The sequence below is a fragment of the Pelecanus crispus genome, chromosome 1 (assembly GCF_030463565.1).
Source record: "Pelecanus crispus isolate bPelCri1 chromosome 1, bPelCri1.pri, whole genome shotgun sequence".
NCBI classification, from domain to species: Eukaryota; Metazoa; Chordata; class Aves; order Pelecaniformes; family Pelecanidae; genus Pelecanus; species Pelecanus crispus.
Window position 1 is genome coordinate 180,024,300 of NC_134643.1, and position 25,311 is coordinate 180,049,610.

The 25,311-nt window shown below is 41.1% G+C and overlaps 1 protein-coding gene across 1 annotated transcript in view; it reads right to left on the reverse strand.

The window, feature by feature from the left end:
• The window catches only part of LMO7 (LIM domain 7), a 130,605-nt gene extending 105,555 nt beyond the window's left edge, over positions 1 to 25,050 (reverse strand). The window contains exon 1 of the mRNA XM_075724619.1: positions 24,982 to 25,050. Coding sequence (XP_075580734.1) covers positions 24,982 to 25,050 — 69 coding nt within the window. The remainder of the gene's footprint in view (positions 1 to 24,981) is intronic.
• Positions 25,051 to 25,311: the final 261 nt, after the last annotated feature.

A 25,311-nucleotide genomic window follows, 5' to 3' on the forward strand; every position in this document is an offset into this window, starting at 1 on the left:
ATATTACAGCGTTGGACGGCAGAGGACTTTGCCACTGCTTCGCAGCACCATCTAATGAGAGACGCCAGGTACGACAGATGACCAGAGGCTCTGTGCTTATATGTAGTCCCTCTCCTTGGCAGGAGATGAAAGAAATTGTCTCTGGCAAAGAAATTAAATAATTGCAGTCAGAGGAGGAAGGATGGCTACAGAGGAAATTGAAGTCCAAGGGAGCCGCAAAAGGATGGCGCGCATTTGAGAGATGACAGGAGCACAACTAGAGGACACACAATATCAGTCTGGGCAAAGGAATAAGGAAGTTTAGGCTCAGTAAGTTTTGCTTACCAACTCTTGCCTCCGATTATGTTTTTGAGGAGTTCTAAAATATGAACACTGCCCTTTTAAAGGATTTAAATATAAAGGAATATTTGATGAACACAGAGGAAGTTATGAAGTGTCTTTATACTTGGAGAACTCTGAAACAAACATGCTCTCATGCTTGATCACACAGCTTTCAGCTTTTCAGGGGATCCTATTCCAGCTACGCCTCCTTCAAGACCCTTCTGTCATCTCACAGTAGATATGGTTCCACCTTGAACAGTAGCCTACGCTACTCACCCATTATTCATAATTATATATATATATATATATATTTTCCCCCAAGACATAACTCCTTCACTGTTTGAGAAGTATTCGCCTTTACAAAAATAAAATGTCATCACTAGCAGAAATCAGGGATCAGGCTACCATTGACCTCAAAATCAGGACTTCACCCTACTTAAAGACTGAAGATGACATGAAAAGGTCCCTCTTTATACACCACACTGCCCTGTCATACCTTGCCTATCTGAATGTTTTGGTCTAGTCATTTGAGTATTTATTAAGCCAAATACACCACTAGCAAACTCTTATTCTTCAGGGAGTTCTTCTCCTTGGTTTGCAAAACCACAGATAAAAGAAGCATTTGCAGCTGTCAAAGTCATAGGTGGCCCCACGCAGGGATAACTGCGCACTTTAATTGAAGAATTAAGGTGAAGAGCAGGTATGAGAGATTGTGGTCCAGAAGGGAAGCCGCGAGTGACAACTGCTGCTCTTCCAAACTCTTCCAATGCTTCCCTCTTCCTATCTTTCCTCTTCCACAATGCCACTCGCCAGTCTACTTCTAATCCAGGCTGAGCATCGATACAACCCAAGCATTGCTCAACCACCTCCAGTATGACAATTCCTCCAGCCATTTTATTACTCCTCTGCAAATGCAGCTTTATTAGTTTAATTATTTAAGGAGCCAAACTGGTTTGACAGAGTGCTTGCCTCCTCACCTGGGTGTGTTTAGAGGAGCCCAAGATAAGATTGACTGTCATAGCAGCTACACAGGGTTGCTATGTACACTGCCCAGAGGTAGGATTTAATTACTAGTTGAAAACAGCCAATCTCCCCCTTGTGACAGAAGACAGTTATAATTTGCTAATATTTATTATGACATCCTTGCAGAAATGTTCATGACTCGTTGTAAACAATTCCATACCCTGCAAGGGAGAGGCAGAAATTTACCCCCCCCATATTCAACCTATTAAGCAATTAAAATGAGAATCCCCAATACCCCTGAAATGGAACCCAAGTTTTTGATATCACTAGAAGATTCCATGTCACTGAAAAATATAAATTATTTTCCTCTGGAAAAAAAGACAACAGTATATCAAATAAGTCACCTGCATACAGCTGATACATCCTTTCTCAAAGAGAGATGCTGACCTAAAGTCCTGTGTAGGAAAAGCAGAGAGGTTCCAGCCTGTAGCAGGCTGGTTCACATATATTCACATAACCTCCCCCAATGATCAAGCCACCATGATTAAAAAAGCCCCACAAAATGCACACAAAAAAAGCACTGAGGTGCAAGCAGGCAAATTGTACCAGAAAATGTTCTATCCAGAGCTATAAAAACAGTCTTGGATGACTAGTCTATTCCATTCATTTAGTAGGATTACTCTTGTACCTTGTAACCACAGAAAAGATGGGCTTTTTGGATGATAAACAGATGCATGTACTTTGGGCATTTTGTGTCTCTAGCTTAACTTTCTTTTGTCTTTAAAAGTAACAGTGCATCGAATGAAGAGATGTTACCAGTAACCCATACAGTTTTTCACAGACAGAGAATATCTATGACCTGGAAGATTGGATTTTCTTCTACCGTAGGCAAGATGCCTCAAGCATTTTGGGTTCGAGCCACAATGCTTTCTATGACCAGCTGCCTTCCAGGGCATGCAGACTTCAAGAATGTCTGAAGTTTTGCCTAGCAACTGAGACAAAGCATAGACTGCCCACAATTTAAACATTTTTCTCCATACATATTGCATGAAGTTATGCCAATTTCTGCTGCTTGATCTGGTACATGATTACCATTTCTACGTGAAAAATTTTACCATTTACAGCTCAGTAGAGCAGTTGAAGACACTTTTCCTACCATAACAAAAACAAAACTGGGAAGTGCTTTTAACATTAGGTCACTGCTTTATCAAAGCAGAATGATGTCTTTGGGGTTTTTCTTTTTTATTATTTGAAATTCCAGAGAAAAAGGAATGGTACTTTGTATCATCAATGTTATTTCTGATGCAAGATTTAATTTTGTTTGGGGGCATCACAAAATTATGCATTTTATCGGACTTACATCCTCTTAAATATTTTCTGTTAGAACAAAAAGTTGGATGTAACTTCAGCTTGAAGCATTCAAACACCACTTGCACTATGTTTACAGACTAACAATGGAACTATCCCATTGAGTTAAACAAGTTGTCCATCTCACCCCAGCATCCTTGGTCTGACAGTGACCTGTACCAGGTATGTGAGCATGTTTGCAGGGTGGGGAGGGATGATACCAATAGTTTCATACTTAGAGTAGAGGAGTTCTAGCCTTCTCTATAATTAAATGTAAAAAACACAGGGAGAGCAACACATCTTTTCACAAACAGTTCCCTTGCCTCAGAAATCATTACAAAAAGGAGAAATATCATCCACCACTTCCTCCTGCCCCCATACACCAACTTTTTAAATATTTACTTGCTTAAAGATTTCTTTGTTTGTAACAGACAGTAAGATAGGGAAACGTGTATCCAGAAAAAGCTGGACATGAGTCTAACTTGTGTTAAGTGCAAAGTTAAATCTATACAATCCCTTTTTAACTAAGGCATGTAAACATGAACATGCTATTAAAAACTCGTTTATCTTATGCCGGCCAATGTTCTCCAAGACTGGTGCCTCAGTTCAAGAGCCCACATTGATATTGGGTGTGAATTCACACATAATCTGGGTGTCACTGCAAAACTGATCTCACATATCTCCTGACATATTCTGACCTCTGCTGTTACAAAGTGGAATTTATTTTGACAATTTTTTTTCTTTAAAACACTGCCTTCAGCTAAGTAAGAATTTTCAATATCTGCAATAATCCAGGGTAAAGAAACGATGGGAAAAATCACTTTTATTTTACACTGTGAAGCACAAAAAGTGCCCAAGCTCCTCTTTCCCTGTCATGTTCCTATCATCCTGCCATTTATGATAAAGCTGCATATTTGACTACTACATAAATACACATACACTGTTCTTTTAGCATCTGGACTCTACATATGCTACCAAACCGTCCCAATATCTTCTTTCTCCAAGAATGCATTGGTTTAGGCTTTTTGTGACAGATTCCAGCAAAAGCACCGAGCACACCAATATACAGACTATTGCTAATCTGAAACTATTCAAGCAACTAGTTTTAGGCAGCACTTCCCTCCCCCACCCCCCAGTTTAAGCTGCATTTTCACTACAAAAATATTCTACAGTAGACTAGCAAGCTCTCCTAATTATGTACAAGTCTAGGACTCTATACTGAATTTTGACAGTACTAGTTACTAAAGAAATCATATTCTAAATATCCCGTACATTAACATCAGTGAAAGTGTAAATCTGACTGAATTATGACTGTGTTGATTGGCAGGATTTTGAAGGCAGCAAAACAACACTTTTTAAGTGATAGGTATACTCAGAGGGGAAGAGAAGAAACAAGGGGGTGTCCATCATGACGCCCTACTTCTAAACTTCTCTTGCCCTCCTGGATAAGAAATCTCCTCTCAGACCTTGATCTTGAAGATTAAGACATGGACCTTTACTGTACTCATCACAAACACTCTAAGAACATTTGCTCATCCTTTCCCATCATAACGACTGACACACTTCAAAATAAAACTGCACCTACTCGATGATCTTAAAGGTCTAAATGATTCTATGATATTACAACTTGCATTATTTCCACCAGACTTGCTGATTTCACATGGCTTGGGAGATAAAATATGTGGTCAAATATTTATAAACAGTATGAATTTAAGACTGTATTTCCCAGTTAGATAACACTTTTGAATAAGGAATAGAGAGTGGCACAGTGCCCAATGAGTGTTTTAGCACCAAATGCTCTTTTTATCCTCATGTTTAACTAGGAAGGAGACCCTAATCTCAAATCAGCAAGTTCACCCTTATGCAAAGAATGTACCTCTTTTAGAGGTACAAGTAGGAAATAATCTTATTCCATTCTTTGGCAATATTTCCTTCTAAAACAGAAGTCTGTTTTCACCAACAACTGTGTTCTTTCCCAGCAATACTAAAATTAATGGGTTTTTTATTGTTCTGCATGTAATAACTTTATTTTCACCTTCATGCATATAGTTAAGTGGATTATTTTTTTTTTAATCATTAAAGATTTTGCTTCTGCTGGTAAAAACATATGGAAATTTGCCATAACACCTTTATTGGAGTAAAAGCAGGAAATGCAACAGCCTAATATGAATAAACCACTGAATCTTAAAGGTTCCTCAACTATCACTACAAAACAAACAGTCATTAAAACTCAGCACAGCACCTTACTCCACTGCACAGATGTCCAGGGGACAGCCTGTTAGCCTAGACACACACCCACACCCACCCCCACCCATTCCAATAACCATCCTCATGTTTTCTTTTGCCTTCAGCTGCAACCACCATCTGCTGGAAACTAAACCAGAAAGGGCCCCCAAAAATGTTCCTGCAACTCTGGTAACAAATACCTAGACTGTCAGCAAGGATGCCAAGCAAAGGGTTCTACAAAGTACCACAAGTGTCCTGTAGGTTTTAACATTACAACTGATATTTTAAAATATGGAACTACTTTAAATAAGACATGTCAAGACAGCTCAGTTTCCCACTCAAAAATTTTATTAATAAAGACAACAGTTTTGCACAATACAAGGAGGAAGCCTCAGCTCTGCTGTGTATAGAGACTACCCAGCAGTACCTTGCAAGTGGGCTCAAAACTTTATTTATTGTTTTAAAGGTTATTTCAGAATCTAGTAGGTGTTCAGTCAAATCAGTAAAGTAGTACAGTTAGTTTAATTTTGTATTCTATCAAAAATGTGATGAGAAACTGAATAGCCTAACCCAAACAGTAGTATGATTAAACAGGGACTCTTTGAGAAACCAATTAGCAAAAGTAGAAGTGAACAAAATGCACACAACTAGCATAATAAAAATAGTCAGGCAAGTTGAAGTGAAAAAGTAACTACAGACAAAACGTAGAAGAAATTCTATGGCCATGCTAGAAGAAAAAGGAAGGACAGAGTATGAAGAAGGTGGATAAATAGTTAATGACAGGATGGCTATGACATTTGGTTAAAGAGCTGTCAGATTCTTCAGAGAAGCATGGGACTGGGAAAACAACCACTAAGAGGAGAAGAAAAGTGTTGAAGGTGGCAAAGCCCAGAAGAATTTGCTTAATTAAAGTTCTTCTGTGTTCTAGAGCATGCTCTAAGCCATTAGCAATTATCTTCAACTCAAAGGGCTAGAAAGGTCTCATTGACTGAAAAATTAAAAATAAAGATCGCTTTTAGAGGTGTGACGACACGAGGAGAAACCAGAATAAGAGTTAGAAAAACATTCAGGCTGTTCTCCCCAACTTTAGTTTCTAGAAAGGTCTTAAATATTGCAGATTCACCACCACCACCAAGCCATAGCTGTTTGGAAGAGAGATAACACTTTGGTTTGAAAAGTAATTTTTTTTTTTTCCTGCTTTGGCAAATTAACTGGTCTGATACACAGGAAGAAAAGAAGTAAGTGGGCTATAGGTGGACTTAAGTTATGCAACTGGCAAAAAACCTTGCTATTTTATTTTAAGACAGACAGTCTATGGAAATACAGTCTAGGTAAGGAGATTAAAAGGCCATTATGTGACGGTAGGAAGATCACACATGCAAAGAGCAGGTTTCTAAGGTGCAACATCAGACTGAAAATAAGGTACTAAACTGGACCCAAGAGAAGTTATTTCCAAATTCCAGGACTCTCTAGTGTGTTCTTTACAGAATTAGGTGATGGTCTACAACCGTGTTAGTTATAAACCCAAACGGCGATGTTGCATGAGCATTATGGGGGGAGATGAGAATTCACTGTCCTAGCCCTAAATTGGAGCACTAGTCTAAAGTTCAGCAAGAGAAAATTCAGCAGAGCTAAGTTACAAAATCTTATTCTTAAAACAGGGCAACTGAACACAAAAATAAAGTATTCCTGTACATCTCAAAACAACGTTAACTTTTTTTTTTACAACAGACTTGACCTCAGTTTGTAGTCCGTCACCCCCACACCCTTTTATGCAGTGCCACTGCCTTAAGTGGTTAGTTACCAGGTTTTACTGGTGCAGTAGTTGTCCTACTCTTAGTTTGGTACATGCTATTGCATGTACCACACTTCAAGACAGACAGAAAAGATGCTTAGGAGTATGAGGACTAGTTAGTATAAAGAAGAGATGAGATTGAGAGGGAACGCTTCTTTTCCAAGTTTATCAAAGCAAAAGCTGTTCTAATTGGTTTAATTTGCAGCAGATTGTCACATATTAGGGAAGAAAAATTAGCCATAAAATTATGTACCATAGACCAGTTTGCCAGTTTTTAAGAGGTTAAAAAAAAAAAAACATGCCAGGAATGGTCTAGGTATAAGAATATCCGGTCTTACAAGAGAGTAGTCATGAACTACGTGACCTCTGAGCTCCTTCCAGCCATATATGCAATTTCCACATGAAAGGGCTTCAGTCTCATCATCTGAATACCAAACCAAGAGAAAATTCTTAGTTAAGCATGCGTGCATCTGCAGGATTTAGGGCATAAGACAGAACAAAGTGAGTTTCGGGGGGAGTTTTGGTGGTGTTTTGGAAATTAGGTACTTCACAGCAATTGCTCAAAACACATGATAACCTAGATGCAAAAAATGTCTACACATAAATCCGTGTGTACTCTAAGTGCCAAGTCAGAAATTCAAACCTATAATTCCTACTATGACCTGATATTGTTAAAACAAAAAAGAAAAACTGTATACCCGTGGGGGTGGGGAGGACGGGACACAGACACAAGTACCCCCCCCCCAAGTAAGTGTACTTAGATCAGGATAACTACCAGCTCTGAAGACATACAGTTTAAGTGGCACTTACACTATCATATACAACCTAAACACCAGATTCTATATCTCTAATGTTAAGGTAAAAGTTGCATTGGGAACTATGATTTATTAGAATTTAAAGGCTGAGGTACTGGTTGCATCTGATTTATGCTCTCTAATGAATTCTGTTCCCAAAATAAATTCCTCTGTATGGCCTGTTAATTCTCATTACTTGCTAGGGATGGGGAGGAAGGAGCTGACTGGTCTTTATGTGCAAGGTTATTATTGTTACATTGCTTAGAGAAGCTCTTGGTGGCCCAGTTGTGCTCCTCTAGTGGCCTGCTGCCCTGGAAGCACTGGAGACGCCAGCAGAGAGATGGGAGAGCACAAGGTGGTGGTGCTGAGGATGCCTATGCACCGCTGGCACTTCCTACATTTCCACAGAGATTATGTTCACTGTGTCAGGCAACAAAAAATTCTGGTTTCCCTTTCCTTGATGGAGGATTGTTTTGCTCTAATAAAAATGACTGACCTACAAGCTCTGAAGGACAAAGGGCTCCTCCTGGGCACCTCCAATGACAGGGTTATGTGGGAATGGGGCAGGTACCAGTGGAGAGAATAGCTACAGCTACTCCGTGTTTTCTTTGAAGAACCTCCAGAAACCACATAAGAAAAGTAACAGAAACATTTTTTTTTGGAAGGGAACATTCAAAGCAAAAGCAGGTCTTGCCTTCATTACATAGCTTTTAGTCACAGGTGCTACAAGAATCCACCTGCTCAAGGCGTCATTTTAGACTCGCACATTAAAAAAAAAATTCAAAAAGAAAAAAATTCAAGTTTTTGCCACCTCAAGGGAAGATGCAAAAGCCCACACAGCCTTGCTGCCAGAGGAAGGAATGGAAGAAACACAGGACAAAAATGGAGAACCCTGGAAAATGTGCTGTTCATGTTTGCATTTGAGAAATAGGGGATCGAAGGACAAAACCGGACACTTTTGTTGTCTGCCCCATCCCCTCCAGCATGCACTGACAGAGCATCCAGCATAGCACTTGCATAACCCTACCTCAGGACAGCAGCAGGGACATGACTTCTGCTACACCTTGGTCTCCTGCCTTCGCCTACACCCAGCACGAGAGGTCTGAGTCTGGGTAATTCCAGTTCCACTGTTGCTTCCAGCAGCCCTGTGCAACGTTACCACTGAATTCAGGGAGGTTTCACAGAAACCCGGCAAGCTGAGACAACACCAAGGCCTGATGACCAAACATTTCACAGTTATGACACTGGCACAAGAACCTCAAAAAATCCCAAATATGAAAGTCAAAAGCTGATAGATCAGAGGTAGCCCTCCAATGTTTTGTTTGGACAAAGATTTGTAGTAGTCAAGGCTGCATACACTTTAACGTATCCCAAATCCATATCAAGGTGCATCTCTGTCAAAAGATACGTCTATGAAAAGTGACTGTCAGTCTTTGTATTAGATTTATCAATAAATATCAAAGGACAGATTTGGGGTCAATAAAGTGAATGACCCATCTTTCTTTCAATGCCTTTGAAGAAACAAATTAAAATTAAGTAATGTCCAATAAAACCAACAAAAAGCTTGTTAGTATTCTTGCCTACATGCAGGAATAAGTCTACAAAATAACTACGCAAAACACTTTTTACCAAAACAAAAAAATGGGTACAATAAGACAATTCTGAAAAATATATTCAACATTATTTGAAAATAGCTTATTCTGGAATGAAAGATCTCCCTTATAAACACTGTAACAGCAAGTTGAAGAATATCTTCTGAATCCTTGGGAAGTCACAATACACTGCAGTGGAAGACGCTGTTATTTTAATAAAATCTGAAAACTTTGCACAAAGTGAAACTGGATTATGCGGCAAACTTTTTGCTGGCTAATGAAAGTTTTTGTGAGCAAACTTGTGATACCAACATTTCTGCTAAAAAGAAAAAAAAACACTACATGTGAAAAATACCATGGCAGAAAATTCTTTGTAGCTCTTTATAGTAAAGCAATTTTGCAAACATTATAAAGACTTGTGCTATTCAAAAATGCACAGCAGTGTTCCGAGTAACAGAAAATAACTGACACAAAACATCAACTCAACTCCTTTCTGTGTCTTGATCCTATTTTTTCACATAAATGAAACATTTGTGAAATTCATAGCATCTGCACACCAAATACACATTTTTTCAGTATGACATAGTGAGGGCTATTTTAAGACACTGGAATGTCATTAATTTGTGCCCCTTAGCTCAGCAATTTGTAAATGATTAGCTCTAGAGCACCAAAACAAAGTAAAGCCTGTCTAAGCCCATTTCATCCGACTACTAGCGCTTAATTTAAACATGATTTCAAGATCGAATGCCAAAACCTAGCATATAGTATTTATCATAAAATTTAAAGGAAGCCTGATGTATGATATATACCTACAGGAAGAAAAGAACAACTTTTTTTTTTTTTTAAGCCTAAAGCTTGGCCCTTTCAGCTTCCTAAGATTTCAAACAAGTACCTACATTTCTGCTGGTAAAGAAGACCCTGAGGAGCAAGTTTAACTTGAGATGTCACTGTCAAACTTTTCTTCCTATAGTGTCAATAGGAGAGGAGGGAAAGAATGTGATTAAGCATAATGCTCTTTAAGTATCTATTTTTCTGGTATTCCTGTATTTAATGGTAGCCTCACACCTTAAAGAGGGAAGAGACTTGTACAATCAGATTCCTGTTGCTGCTGAGTTTTATGAGAAATAGCAAGTCCTTGGCTTTTGTGCTCTGTCACTGGGGGCTGCACGAATGGTTACAGGACTGCGGCAGCTCTGTAGCTCCGGTCTCTGGAAAAGCCTTAAACTCTCAAAAGGTCATAAGGCTCCCCAAACAAGGCTGAAAATGAAATTATATGGGGAAAAGCAGGGAGCTCCAGAAACACTATGAAAGTTTGGCTCCAAGAGAGAAGCTCTCCCGACAGCAAACCGCTTTGAATGGAGCAGCAGACACGACTTTGTGTTTGTTTTTTAAATCCATGAAACAGAACACACCTACCACTTCTTTTTTCATGCTGAGCAATTAATTCAAAGTCAAAGCTTTGGTCTGAAGCTTAAGGCCTTTTATTTTATTTTATTTAGTTCTGGGCTAGCCTTAAAGGAACAGTGAGAGAGGTTTAGAACTGGCAACACCATTCACCAGGAAATACAAGTTACCTGCTTTTAGGCACATACGGAGTACACTTGTTTCAAGTTCTTCAAGTTTGAGGGAAAAAAAAAAATCTGGACTTCAAAAATTCCCTACTGTAATTAATGACTTGCTCCAACTTGATTTTAAATGTGTTTAATCACTATGAAGGAACAGTAGAAAAAAAAGTTCAGCATCACCTGGTATTTTAAAGTAACAGCTTTAAAATGGTACTTCGCTGTTTAACCAACCTCCACTTCAAGCCACGGGACCTTCATACTAGGCTTCAAGAAGAAGAGAAAAAATAAGCAGTGAGCACATTGACACAACTCTGAGACTTGGGTAACAAGAGAGGCTGAAAATTCACAAGTGGTGGTGAACGGTCCCGCTGCATGGTCCCACTCCTGGCCGGCCCCTCTCTGGTGGGGCTCTCTGTCCTCACAGCAGGAGAGGACAGAGGGCTCCTGTGGTCCCCTCTGCCCCCAGTCCAAACATTTCGGTCAGATAATTTTAATTCATATGTATATGAGAATTAGGTTTTTAATAATTCTACAAGTCTTCCTTATAAAAAAGGATGCAGAAGCCAAAGGAACATACGGGGAAAAGAAAGTTTGAGAAAGGATGATCTAGAATTCTCCACACTTAGACAAAAAGAAATAAAATTTAAGCATCCAATTCCTAACTTAAAAAAAAAAAATCTAAAAGAGCTCATTTTTATTTTGAACAGTTACCTGGATTTTTTCTAAGTCTTTATCCACCTAAAAGAAATTTTAATGAGGAAGGTATCACACTGAAGCACTGAAACCCAAGCTAGATAATTTCCATAACCACAGAAAAGGTATTTCAAGTTTCTTTTCCCTGGCAACTGTTTTTATCCCCGGTTGGAAATATCTTCTCTCTCTTTTGTGCTTAAAGAAAAAAGAAAAAAAAAAGTTCAAATATGCAGGCAGGCTGCTATAGCAGCTCTGAGTTGAGATGTTCTGGTTCACCTCAGCTGGGCAATTTCCTAACTCCGATGGGTGCCACTAAAGCAATCCGATTGTTTAACATCCTATGCAAATTACTGCAGATGAATGCTGAAATCCACCAGTGCACATACAAATGGAAATTAGTAAAAAGCAGCAATATGGTAATTCAGCATGATGCTGAAGTTAACACAAACATCTCTAAAGGACATCAACAGGAGATAGGAAGCAAGACAAACTTTGGGACTGTAGCATGAGTTACAGCAGAAGGTCCACATGATGATATTCAAAACAGAAAACCCCACTCCACTGTTTCTGGGTTTGGTCCCGTCCCCGTCACCCCCCACCCTTTTCTTATCTGGCACAAAGACTGTTTAGCTGCTCCTAAAAAAAAAAAAAAAAGGCAAAATGAAAAAAGCCACAAAACCTCCTCCAGCCATGAGTATATCTTAAAGTTGTTGTGGCAGACATACAGTACTAACCACCTTGAACCTTCTCCCCCACAAACTTAATCTCCATGTAGCTAAACAAATATTAATAATTGAAAAGCACACAAAGTGATTTTACTAAAGGGGTAATTAACAACTTCATTTCAGTTTAGCAGCTGATTCTTAGTTGGCGTTAAACCAACAGGAGCTTAAAAGAACCTATTACACACGGATAAGATTCTGAATAACCTTGTGAGTTAGTAGTCAGCAGTTTGATGTGGCCCTCAGACTTCAAACGCCCCTTTTACAAGAAAAGGGGACAAAAGGCAGAGAGGTCTTTATCATCATTTATGGTAAATAAGATAGACAAATCCACTACGTACTAGAAAGCTGATTTAAGGAAGACTTAACTTTGCATGAGCTTCATTAACGTTTTAGGAGCCCTGAATTACCCAGTAGGTTTTTGATTAGAAGATGACAGTAATTTGGAAAGCCAACAGCAAATAGTCCAGTAGTACAGAAGAATCCAGCTAAAAAAAGTTTCTGCTACTTTGCTATCAGCAGCTGCTTGGGAGGACACATCACCAGATTTTAGTGGAGCATGTGCCCAAGCGTTCTAACGCTCTAACGCTAACAAGCGTTCTAACAAATTCTAAGTGAGAAAATGCTACCCTGGGCACACAGAGCTCAAACTCTCTTCGTTTTCTGCTGCTCAGCCTGAATGATTCCTATTTCTCCAGTCATGAACACACAGGCAGACAGGCAAAACTGACGATCCCTGGAGTTGGCATTAGAGGAATTGCATGTTAAGGTCTAATCACTAAATACACACACTGCTGATAATTAGGCCATGTAGAAACATAAGGATCTTCCCCTTACCAGAATTCACTGATGAAAAACCAGCAATGACATACGGCTTAAAATTAACCTAGTGTGAAATGAAAAGCACAAGCCTTTAAGTGGAAAGCTGCCTAATGTAATTTTCACAATTACCATTTAATTTAAGAAGCAGATCAAAGACGTACATCATTTACATTTTCAAACATTAAGTTTTAAAGATCAAAGACCTCTAGTGTTTCCAGACTGCATGTATGTGAGTAACTTGGTTAGAGTAATGAATCTATGCAGAGGGAGAACATGAGCTGCTCGTTTGCTCCGTGCAGCAGTTTCCCCATTGTCTGAGACTGTAGCAAGTGGTATGTGCAACAAGCATCATCAACAAGCACCCACTGACACTATATATAAATAGAAGCAAGGGGCTTTGGGGTCTAAAATAGCATTATACCAATTTTCTGACTGGTGGAAAACTCTCTCCCTGAAACTAGCCACTGCTGCGGAGATTTTTCACAACTCCAGCCTGACAGCTGTGATTTAACAGCTCTTACACAATGGTCCAGAAGTCATTAAAGACTTCACTTCATTGTAGTGTTTAACCAAAATCGTGTTTTCATGACAGGGCTGTAGCCTAATTATGCCAAAAAGTTAAGTAGAGGGAAGTGCACTATGTAAATATTCCATTACATGTCAGTTTAATTCTATGTAGAAATGAACTATCAGCAGCAAAAGGGATCTTTTAATGACCACTGGGAGTTGCTGCAACAGACCCTGGTCAAACTCAGTGTAAAGTAGAAAGTGTCCTGGCACTTATATCCAGGAAACAATCAAACTTTTAGTTCATATTGAAGACTCATGCTTACTTCTGAGTGCCTCCCAAAAAATGCAGCTTAGAATTCAAGATTAAAACCAGATTTTTCTCGGCAGAAAATCAGAGAGCATCACAGCCATAAAGCCTATGCTAAAAAAACCCAAACCCAAAAAATGATCATTTAAAGTGAACCAGTAAACAGGAGCTGCTCATGGAAGTTGAGAAGATGGTCAAAACTTCTCTCACTAAGTCGAGGAATGTGACACCGCCACATGTGTAACGTGCAACGATATTTGGTACCTGATTGCTGGTGTTACAACAACATTCAATCCCCACAGTCTTCCTCATTGTATGCCAAGATCCTCAATACATCATGCTGCCCGTCAGACTGGTCCCAACCACAGGATAGATTTTTATCTGCATCTCCCTTGTGTTACCTATTTCCCTTCCAAATCAGTGGATTAAAACTATTTTAAAAAGTAGATGGGATATATATAATGCTAACATTTACACAGAGACTTTCATTCTTATATCACGGTATTACACATCTAATACAGGAAAGAAAGGGGCATATGAAATCCACATACCTACCTCTAAACATGAGAGGATTTAAAGCAGCTTTCTCAAGAAAAGCTTCTCTGACAGACACTTCTCATGGTAAGGATGTTGCATTCTGTAACTAAGACTATCAAGCTCTTAAAAAGATGAACAGCCATCACACTTTTACAACAGTTGAGGAACCTGTGTATTATTAGTACTCTGGAAAACAGTCTTCCTGACAGACAAAAGAAGTTACACAGAAGCAAGTTTCATACTTGCAGTATGAAATCTCCCACAAAATAGAAAGGCAAGCAAGCAATATCAGGCTCTTTGGATGAAGAAAATGACAAGCTGTGTCCATCTGCAATTAACTCGCAGCATCCTAATCTCAAAGGATGTTTGTGTTGCCTAACAGTGTGGAATACGTGGGTATTCCTGCCAGACCTAAACTGGTTCACGTGGATTTCTGTGTGACAGCAGCCACACTGCTTCCAATTCCCAGCCTACATCAGGTAGGTAGACACAGTCAAAGCACTTAAAGGTTTTAATCTGCACCTCTGGCAAAAATTAAAACCACTATGTGCAATCTAAGCAACATTATAGGCATTGGCAGATGAGAAGAAAAGGTTAAATTGGCTGAAAATTGGTGCACGTTGCACCTACCTCCATTAGCAGTCTGCAGAAGAGTGCCCCTTCCCAAAGGGGAAATATATATCCCCTGCCTCAAGAAAAAACAAAGACACATACGCTTCTTTACTTGAGTGGAGAAGCACGTGCTGTGATTGGCATGAGAAGGATCCGGAGATCCAGATCTCTTCTCCATATCCTCCCCCCAGGAGCAATGTCTGTTAAACTGAGCCTGCACCAGATTCATCTGCTCCCAGACTGTGCAATAGCGCAAGAATAAAGATAAGATCGTGGCCAAGCTACAGCCACAGCACAGCTGGGTTAGGGATAACACTCTAAGGAAATAAAAAAAAAAAAACCAAACAAAACACTGAGGTGAGGAAGGCTGGCATACCTTTAGAAACAGCTGAGACACACCAACATCCTTTCCATACTTCACTCCCCTGTATCTGAAAGGTAGCGTGACATTAGAGATGTCTTCTACTGCCTGAGAGACACCCTCCTCTATCCTAGCTCCTCGGCGATCACAGAAGAAACAAAAAAAAAAACCACCATCAGATGAGTCACTGCTGGAAATCTGCATGGCTGGATCGCATCTAACCCATCTACTCACCAGACACAGGAAACCAAATTACTGCCAGCCTCCCAACCACATCTGCTTAGACAGTGAAAAATGCTGCTCCAACCTTACGCTTTGTAACCGTGACCAGTAGACATGTTTCTTGCAAGAGACTTGCCCACATGCAAAGACCAAATCTTGTTGCCGAAATGTGCATGTTAAGTATTTCATATTCTGACACAATTAACCATTATATTGAGAACCAGACATGATTTAGCAGCATTACTCTTAACTGCGGTATATCCAAATAAGTTTGGGAAAAGAACATTCACCTTTTTACTGTAATTTTCAAGGGAAGACAGTTTTCACAAGGAAAGATCAAAGATTCCACTGGAAAATGGAATGCAGCAAGATTTTAGTTGACATGTTAAAAAAAAAAAAGAAAAAAAATATTGTAGAAATTCTTAGCTGGGGAGGTCAGAAAGGGAAGAAACCAAAAAAGGAACCATAGGTACACACATACAAGCATTTTTCAGCCAGGTCTAACAGTAGGCTTCCACACTCCATGGTAGGTAAAGCAGATGAGGTACCGATTTTAGAAATATATGTGAAAAAATTAAATGTAATAATGCATTCAGAAATTTAGAACAGTCTGAGACTATATTCCCCCAATCTTTTAAATGACCAAAATGCAAAACAAATATTAAAAAAACCAAACCAGATTTTAAAAGCCAGTACATTCTACAAAATTTCATAATTTAAATACTTACAGGATAAGAAATTCACTCCAGTAAGAAGGAAAAAGTAATTATTTACAAATAAACTTAGGTGCACATTTCTTCTCTTTCCTTTCCAAGCCTCTCCCCTCTGCCATTTCTCCACAGCGCACAGCTCCCAACCCCATCCACTGACACCTGACATGCAGAAATTCCTGGAGTCTGTAACGATGCTCTCAAACGAGATACCAGCCCATGTCTGTAAGACCTACCAAAAAGTCACACAGGACTTTTGGATTTTATCAGACATATGAAAGCTAGGTCATTAGTGAGCAACCCAGTCTGTGCATTTTAATGGGGATTTGTCTTTGAAAAACATTCATTGACACGTAAGACTTGTAGTTGTGAAGCAATACCCTCCTGAATAATCATTGAGTCGATGTTTATTGTATCAGGGTTTTTCTTCCCCTCCACAGCATCAGGCAAATGTCTGTGAAAGATACCCATCTGTACCTGGAGCTCATGCCTTCATCCTCAGCTCATTTTCATTCAGTCCAAATAAGAGCAACTCCATGCAACCTTTTTATTGAATGCAGAGAACTCACAATGAGGATACCCACCTGACATTTAAAAAAAAAAAATTATACAAAGGCGAGACCTTTGTAGGTAGTTAAGACAGTTGATGTCACTTTGTTACAACCCCTTCTATTTGCAAAAGGACCCGCAATCAAATGTCTGGCCCATTTTTGCAGAGGATTACATTTTCAGGTGCATCAAAAAGGTACATTCTGTCAGTGGCACCGGTTAGGCAAACGGAGCATGGTGACACGAGGTAAAAAAGAGGTTTTTCCTAGAGTGGAAATGAAGTAATGCCTAGCTCTGTCCCCAGCTTCACCTAACCTGAAATAGTATCCAAAGAAGCATTTCAAGGCAGTGCAACAGCTGTTGCTACAAACCCCCCCGCCCTGGTAGTGTCAAACCTAGATCTTAATTTTTCTTCCTCTTCTCCACAGCCACTTTGACATCTGGCTTCGTTTGCTTCCATTCTTTATCACATTGTGATTTACTAGCTGACACAGTCACTTGACCACATAGAAAGTCTTAGATCAAACTCCACAAGCTAGATTTTTCAAATTCCTTCCTGAAGGAAAAAATAGTAAATAAATAACAAATAGCAGGGCCAATAAAGTACTTCCAGGAAAGAATTTGCAAATAACACTGGAGATTAGATCTGGGATTAGATTGCACCCCTGAAGGGCAGATGATGATCACTGCAGAACTGCTGGGCCAGGTGGCCCAACACCTCTGAAGGACCATCTCCCAACCGACGAGACGCCAGCAAGATGCAAGGGCTGCTTCTGCCACAGCAGAAGTCGGTGTATAAGCATATCAAATACTTTCAAATGCTTTGGCCCAGAAACTCCTGGCAGAGTTTCTATTTAAAACAGCTCCAACTGTATTTATAAGCCTTATGAAACTCATCCTGAAGAAGTCATTCATGGCTGGAAGCCAGCCTCCCTAATTCAGGTGTTTAGCTTGTACCTTGACCCCGGGCGCCTAGCAAATGTCTCCCGAGTCATACAAGGAAGAGAGCTGGGCAATGAGCAGAAGCAGGTGACTTGAGAGACCTCCAGGGAACGAGATGGCTTGTCTAAATTCAGGTGTCTGCCTCTCTTCATCCCACCAGCTCAGCTGCAACCCAGCGGCAAGCTGCCACCAAAAAGCCAACTCCGCCATCACCACCTCTCCCCTGGCATGAGCGCTGGTGCCCATCTCGCCTCCCAGGAGCCAAGCGAGTACCAAATACCACAAAACAGGCCGAGTTTCCATCATCAGATGAACTCCCTGAGCCAAATCACCGGAGGGTCAGACAAACACCACTGCCACCACAAAAAGAAGGACATGTCAAGCACAGGAGTTTCAATGACACCTTGCTGTGATAACGGCCTGGTGCTAACACTAAATAAACCACGTCGTTGTTGTCCTCCCTAAGAGGACAGCTTGGCCCAACACCTAACGTTTTCACTGTCTGTGCTAGTTGAATTGACCCCAACCCAGACAGTCCTTTAAAGCTGTGTTACATGACAATGATTTTGACTTTTTTTGGCCAACGTAGTAATAACAACAACTATTTCCCAAAGTTAGTATATCAAGTTTCTTTTCTAATAGTAATGACTGAAAGCTGAATCATGTCCAGAAACAAAAGTTAGGACTTTCACATGAGCTGGTGCAAAAACCCCCATGCCAATACACTCAGCACTGGCAAAAAAATAAAGCGAGTCTTATAATCCTCATGCCCTTCCTTCTAAGATAATCCCAGATGTTTTGTACCACAAATGCAAAACACTGTTGAAATTAAGTTTCTCTATTTAGTGTAACACAAATTAAAATTTTACAGCTAAATATCCAACTGGAAGCTAGCACACTGAGTCAGATCCATACATCTTTCTTTTCGTTGCAAAAATAGAAATTTAGCACTATTCATAAACGCTAAATTTACAACTGTTTGCAGAAGCTCACAGCATGAGGAACTAGAGAACCTATTTTAAAGTAGCTTATTCCCTACATTCCTTTAAAGTTAGTTTTTTACTTGGACTGACAGTATACTGATATGGGAAAAACAGTAAAACCAAAACACTCCTCCTAAGGTAATTTGGATAATATGTTAGGTGTGTCAAGCACACCTTAGACCAGCAGAAACATTTCTAGTACACGGGGTCTGAGGGCACATGCTGTTTTTCATTAATTTGCTGAAGTTGGAAAGCCCATTTTAAAAATTATAGTTAAGAGTTCTGTTAGTCTTGTTAAGCAGAAAAGGTTGAGGGTTTTTAAAGAGTTTTTTTAAAAACAAAACAAACAAAAAATCCCACCTCCCCCAGGAGTGGATAAAGAAACTTTAAAGAGGAGGAGTGGTAGGTACAAGAAACAGCTGGAATGTATCTGGTTCTTACAACACAATAAAACCCAAGTGTTTTCCAAAGCTCAGTAAGGTCACCATCTAATGTTATATGCCCAAATGCTCATTGCAAACTTAAAAATTTGGACCAAAAGAAGTGTTTGACAAAAAATGTGCTAAAAGGGAGTCCATAGTAATGGGGAGGAGTGGGGGGAAGCATCCTGAACATGGAAATCATCATCTTACCTCCCCCCAAACTACTACGGGAGGAAAAAAATATATGACATCACAAAACTGAAGAAAGGATCAGGTCACAGTTCAAAAAACAAACAAACGAAAAGACAGGAGGAAAAGAACAAAACTAACCCTATTACTACCTGTAGTTGGGAACCACAAAATCCAGAACAGAAAAATCCGGTGAGAACTGCCTGCAGATCCACATTTCACGTGAAATTTTAAAACAACGCCTAAAACTACAAACAGAAATGGTCCACAAAGGAAACTACACTGTGAACTCAGCTCAAAGCTACGCATGCCCATCACACAGGACTGCGTGAAGACAGACTTTGAGCATCTCTGAGAAATCTGAATATAAACTTGAAAATATATAAACCCACCTTGCAGAAACCAGGAAATAGATTTTACTCTCAAGCAAAAAATCAGTCCCGTTTTTCTCTCAAACACATCACCAAATGCACCACAGATACCTTACCTGAGGTCTGGCAGGAAGGGGGCAAGGTAACAGAAAGAATAATGTTCAGCTAGTAAAACAGTTATTACTGTCACCCTCCCCCTCTAAAACATTATTACTAGCCCTGTTAGATGATATTTTGTCACAGCACTTTCGTAGTCTGCAGTCAGTGGAGAACATTATTTCTAGGATTTATATTCCCACAGTATTTACTTAGTAGCATGTACATTTATGTATCAATTCATATTTATATATTAATTGGATACACTTAGATTTACTCCGTGCAAGGGCTCACTGCCAAGAATCTATACACAATAATGAAATATTGATGCATCCACCTAAAGGCGGGTTAAATACATCCCTTATGTAGACGTGAGCCAGGACTTTGGCAGCAGCGCTGTCAGAAGTTCTCCAGAAACCAGCCCACCCAGGTTTTATGACTTGACAGAATTACCCAGTATTAGACACGGTTTAGGCAACACAATATATAGATTTTGCCTTTTCATTCACACATTTTTCATTCTGACTCCATCCAGGACATTGACTGGCTCTCTGCACACTGAGAATACCTTACCCAGAACTGAGAAAAACCTTTTCATAATGATTAGTTCAACTGAAATAAAGGTACCTGTGAGAAGAGGATTTGAACTGTAAGAGGAGTCTTCTATCTCTAGTTATTCCTCCCATCTGCTATACCAGACTGTATGCATTAGATTCATGCTTGGGGGAAAAAACAAAACAAAATAATTGCTGAGGCAAGATCTCTATGCAAATACAGGGAAAACATCACTGCTAGACCTCTTGCTGCATTTGCAGAGGCCATAAAAATATACAGTAGAAATGCAGATTTCAAACAGTTTCAACAAATAGAAACATTTGGTGACCACATGTCAGAGACCATTCACTGGATTTGTTTGCTGTACCATTGGTCCAAACCAAAAGATTTCAGTACGTAGTCCTGGCTCTCAAGTTTTATCCTCAAGCTGACTCTTTCTACCAAGCTACTCTGCAAATCTGCTTTTTTAATCTTCTGAGCAGGCAGAGGGGGGTGTGTGTGTGTGTGTGTCTCCATGTCTGTACACACACATTTGTTTTTTTTCCTGGAAAAAGACAAAAACAAAAGCTCCCAAATAGTTTTCCAACATCCAAAATGTAACAGATGCTTTTCAACCACAAAGAAAGATCATTTTGGACTCTGAAAAGCAGACTGTAATGCAATAATAAATGAAGTTATTAGCACACACAACAGTATTCAGATAAATTAGGCTATTTCACTACCTATTTAATGGCCACGGCAGATGTGAGCAGCATAGGTATCTTTAGGTGCCGTCCAGACATACTGGGTTCTCTTCCTCTAACGCTGCCTGTCAAAAATGATAAAAACCTTGTCTTGCTACAGAAATCGTAACAGTGAAATGCCTCTCTCCATCACCACGGGGTAGCGTTAGCACTAGCAAGGACTCCTGTTCTGCTGCAGTGCCCCTGCACGAGGAACAGTCCCGGGACTACAGGGTCCTGCTTGTGCCTCCGAGACTGACGCTCTTGATGATGCTATCAGATGAAATTAGTAGCTCTCAGAACATCTGACTTTAACAACTCTAGATCAGTTATTAGGGGAAGAAGTTCAGCTCCCAAGAGGCCTCATAATAGCTTGCGATATTAAGAGGTACTTGGCCCAACACCTTTTTCACTTCAGTGGATTTATCAAGGTTGCTCCACGTGCTTTCCTACAGCTCTGCTGCTTCCCTCCAACAATTCATTCAGGCACACGCTCACTGCCCACCCTCCCTCAGACGGGATCTGTATGTTCGACTACTTCAGGGAATAAAAAAAAAATTCAAGCCTTATTTGCCTCAGGGCAATCTAACTAAAGATTTACAGACTTTGTGGGTCAGGTTTCAAGTTGCTTTAGCAAACAATTTCAAACCCCAGACATTTACCTGAGGATTAGGGTTCATTTAAGACACAGAACGGGAATCAAAAGCTGAGAGGTTTTACAAGAAAACAGCACACGCTTTTCTTTCCTCTTGAACTCTTAGAGGGGCATCACCCCTAAAATGGCAAAGGGGGTTTTGCGAGGAGAGGGACCATGTCTCCCCTTCATTCACAAGGACAAGCTTCGTGGTGGACTGCAGAGAGGAAGAGACAGACTGCCGTCCCACATCTTGAGGCAGGAAAACAGACTCGGCAGTCTGGGATGTTTAATAGCTGGGGGAAGAATGCTTTGGTTTGGAGGAACAGCTTTTGGCTTGCTGGAGTTATAATATGGAACAGAACGCAGTAAAATAATTTTAACCCAGCTATTTCTAGCTTTGGCAAACGCAGCTCTACCTTAGAGAAACTATTTCTAAGTTGTGTTGTTTGAGTGTTTTATTCTGGTCTCAGCACACACCATCTGCCCAGCTGACGTAAAGGCTGAACTGCACCCGAGTTTGACCAGCACCGGTTGCCACAGGCAGAGCTCAGAAGACTCCAGGAATCCCAGATGGAAGAACCCAATGCCACTAACCAGTGCTGGCTTCTGGATAAGGGACAAGAAGGGCTTGAGTTTTGCACAGAAAATGACTACTTTTTCCCCAAAAGAAGTAGGTGTCCTCAACAGCCGGCTCTCCCAGAGTGACCAACCATCCATCTCCAGCTACAGTAACCGATACCAAGGCAAGCAACATTATCTCCCCTCCCAGTTCACCACAGCACATAAAACACGAGAGGTTGGGGACTACCCTTGAAGAGCTCTTTGCACTGTAAAGACTACAGACCTGCCTTGCCTGCATTACCATAAACTACGCCTCAACATGAATCTGAATTAAAGAACAAAGTCTTTCATTAACCAACACCAGATATCAGATGCAATTTTTTGTTGCTATTGCTCTTAATCAAGTTGTTGGGTTTTTTGGTTTTGGTTTGTTTGTTTGGTTTTTTTTTTTTTTTTTTTTTTTTTTTTTGTATAGCATAAGAACTAGGATCAAATGTTTGAGCTCCCACCAGCCAGTGGCTGCCATACAAAAATGAAGACTCCAGCTGGGAACAGGCAGAAGAGGGACCTGACCAGGACAAGATTTTCTCCCACCCAAAGCTTCAAGAACAGATGGGATGAAAACTTTTGATGTTTTGGGCTGGTTTTTTCCCCCCTGAGATCCGACAAATACAGCTGCCCATTCCTGTTACACAAAGCCCTCAGCTTCAAGATTTGAGCTCAGGTCTTCTGAGGTTGGGTCTTTTTTTTTTTTTAAGCTCTGTATTGAAATACAGAAATGCGTTAACACAGATTTCATTAGCAAAGGGAAACAGTAACAGTTTACAAAGGGATTTTTGCTTGTTCTTTAAAATATATAGTGGCTAGTGTTTGTATGCTTTCATCTTCCTCTAATATTAGGGGGAAGCTGGCACACAAAACCTTACCAAAACATAGGAAATGCAAGTTCATAAATATTTGGAAATCTGCCTCATCTTCAAAACTAATTGCTTAATCATTAGGACTCACCACTGTCAATCAGGTACACACCACTGAGTTTCACCAAGACTCACAAAACTTTGGGACATGTCTCATTACTCTAAAAATACCTTTACTCTTCTCATACAACAACGGAAATGGTTGGTCTTGGCTTTTTAATCCATCTAGATTTAAAGAGCAGAGAAACACAATGGACTCTCTGAAATGTGAACCTCATTTCACAGGGAAATAAATATTTACATTTTCCTTCAACATTACAGAATTCTTAACATCCTGTTTATCAATACCCTCAGGTTTTTAAGTGACTCTATTTACAATGAAACCTTTCTCCAAGGGGTAAGTTTAAAAGTTACTTTAAAATGAGAACAGCTTTCACGTATCAGAAACAAGGTATAGCCACGCAAATCAGATAGGGAAGGGGGGAAGCTGAACATACTGGTTTTCCACTACACAAACAGCGGACGCTTTACACTTACATCGCTTTGCTAGGGCTCCCATGTGCTGCCGGCAGGCAAAGAGGGAGCCTTTTGTAGGAATGGTACAGCCAGCCAGTATCAAATGAAAATTAATAATTAGAACAAATCCCCAAACCCTTAAAATAGGATTTTCAAAGATGACGTTACCTCACCGTAGTGAAACTATCTGAAGCAAGCTTTGCCAATTTAAAGAAAGCAACGCAAAGACATGTGTACGCAAGAGAGGAATGCTTTAATTACCTAAACTCACAGCTAGCTCTTACAAAATTGACACTTGGGGAAGCCAGGACTGCTTTAATTACCCACATTCACAGATGGCACTTACAGAATTGACACTTGTGGAAGTCACTGGCGATACCCTTGCCTACGGTGCTCTCGGTTCAACATTCCCAAGAGATTTTAAGCACTAGATGTCATTGTTTTACAGAGGAAACAAAGAAACCTGGGCTTGGGTCTTGACAAGCTTGCAGAGATGGGGGGTAAAAAGTAACGAACACAATATTCTTTGAATATTTACTCTTTTGAAAGTTGCTAGAACAGCATTTCTGACAACATAAGTTTCAGCTCGAGCAAATGGGCGCGGAGAAGTTGCTCAGCTGTTAAAATACGTGTAAACCAGCGCGCTAAAGCTCCTCTTTGAAAGCACGCAATGACTCCCAGCGAGGCCATTCAGTATTTCTAACATTTCTCAAAACCCCTTCCACGCCATCAGCCCCGCTCCGCCAGCCCCACGCTACCCTGACTTTACTCACACACGCACGCTCAGGTACTCCTGTGAGCAACCTCCCTCCCTGTGCCTTAACACAGACCGCGCCAGCGCGATTTTGCGTGGCGATACAGAAACACAGATATTTACGTCAAGCTCTCTGTGCAGTCAGACACTCATGTTTAAAAATAGCAGAGGAGAAAATGACTGTAATTTCAGGTTGCTCTCCCTCCTGAACTCTTTTGAGCGAGGCAGAAGAGGAGCGCCTTTAATTCAGGCTGTCTCAGAGCAAAGCGCTGGAGAAGTAATTTGCGAGATGGCAAGAAATTAGAAGCCTTAATGACAGGAGGGTGGCCCCGCCAGCCTTTAATTTGGATTTTGGGGAGGGGGGCGTCGGCGATACTGCCCAGGCAAATCTCTGCAAGCTTTCAGGCTGCCTTCTAAAAATAGCAGCCCGCAGCTGCCGACAAAAGAAACAAAAGTTTGGGAGCCGCGTCCCTGCCGCTGCTGCCCGACAACGGGGCGGGGGGGGGGGAGCCCCGCGGCGGCGTCCGCCCCCCTCGGCCGTGCGGGGGGTGCGGCGGGACCCCGGACACGCGGGGGGGGGGGGGGGGACGGGGGACGGAGCGGCCTGGCTTCCCCGCGGGGATGGGGGGCCGGGTGGCACAGAGGAGGAGGAGGGAGGGACGCCTCACCTCTACCCATCGCCGAGCTTCGGCGAACGCCTCCTGGCAGCCGCACTCCGCGTCCTCTCTCCCCTCCATGGCTGAGCTGGGCGGCCGGTCCTGCGGCGGGCTGGGGGCGCGGGGAGCAGCCGCTGTCATTCAGCTGCCTCCTTTTAACGCTCCCCGCGCCGTCTCCTCCTCCTCCTCCTCCTCCTCCTCCCCCCCGCCTCCTCCCCGCGGAGCTCCCCCCCCCCCCCCCCCCTCCGGGAGCTCGCCGGCGCTCAGCGACCGCAAGAATGCGAAGGAGCCGCTGGCTGCAAAGCAACCCCGCGCCCCCCGGGGGCAGCCGGACGCCCGGGA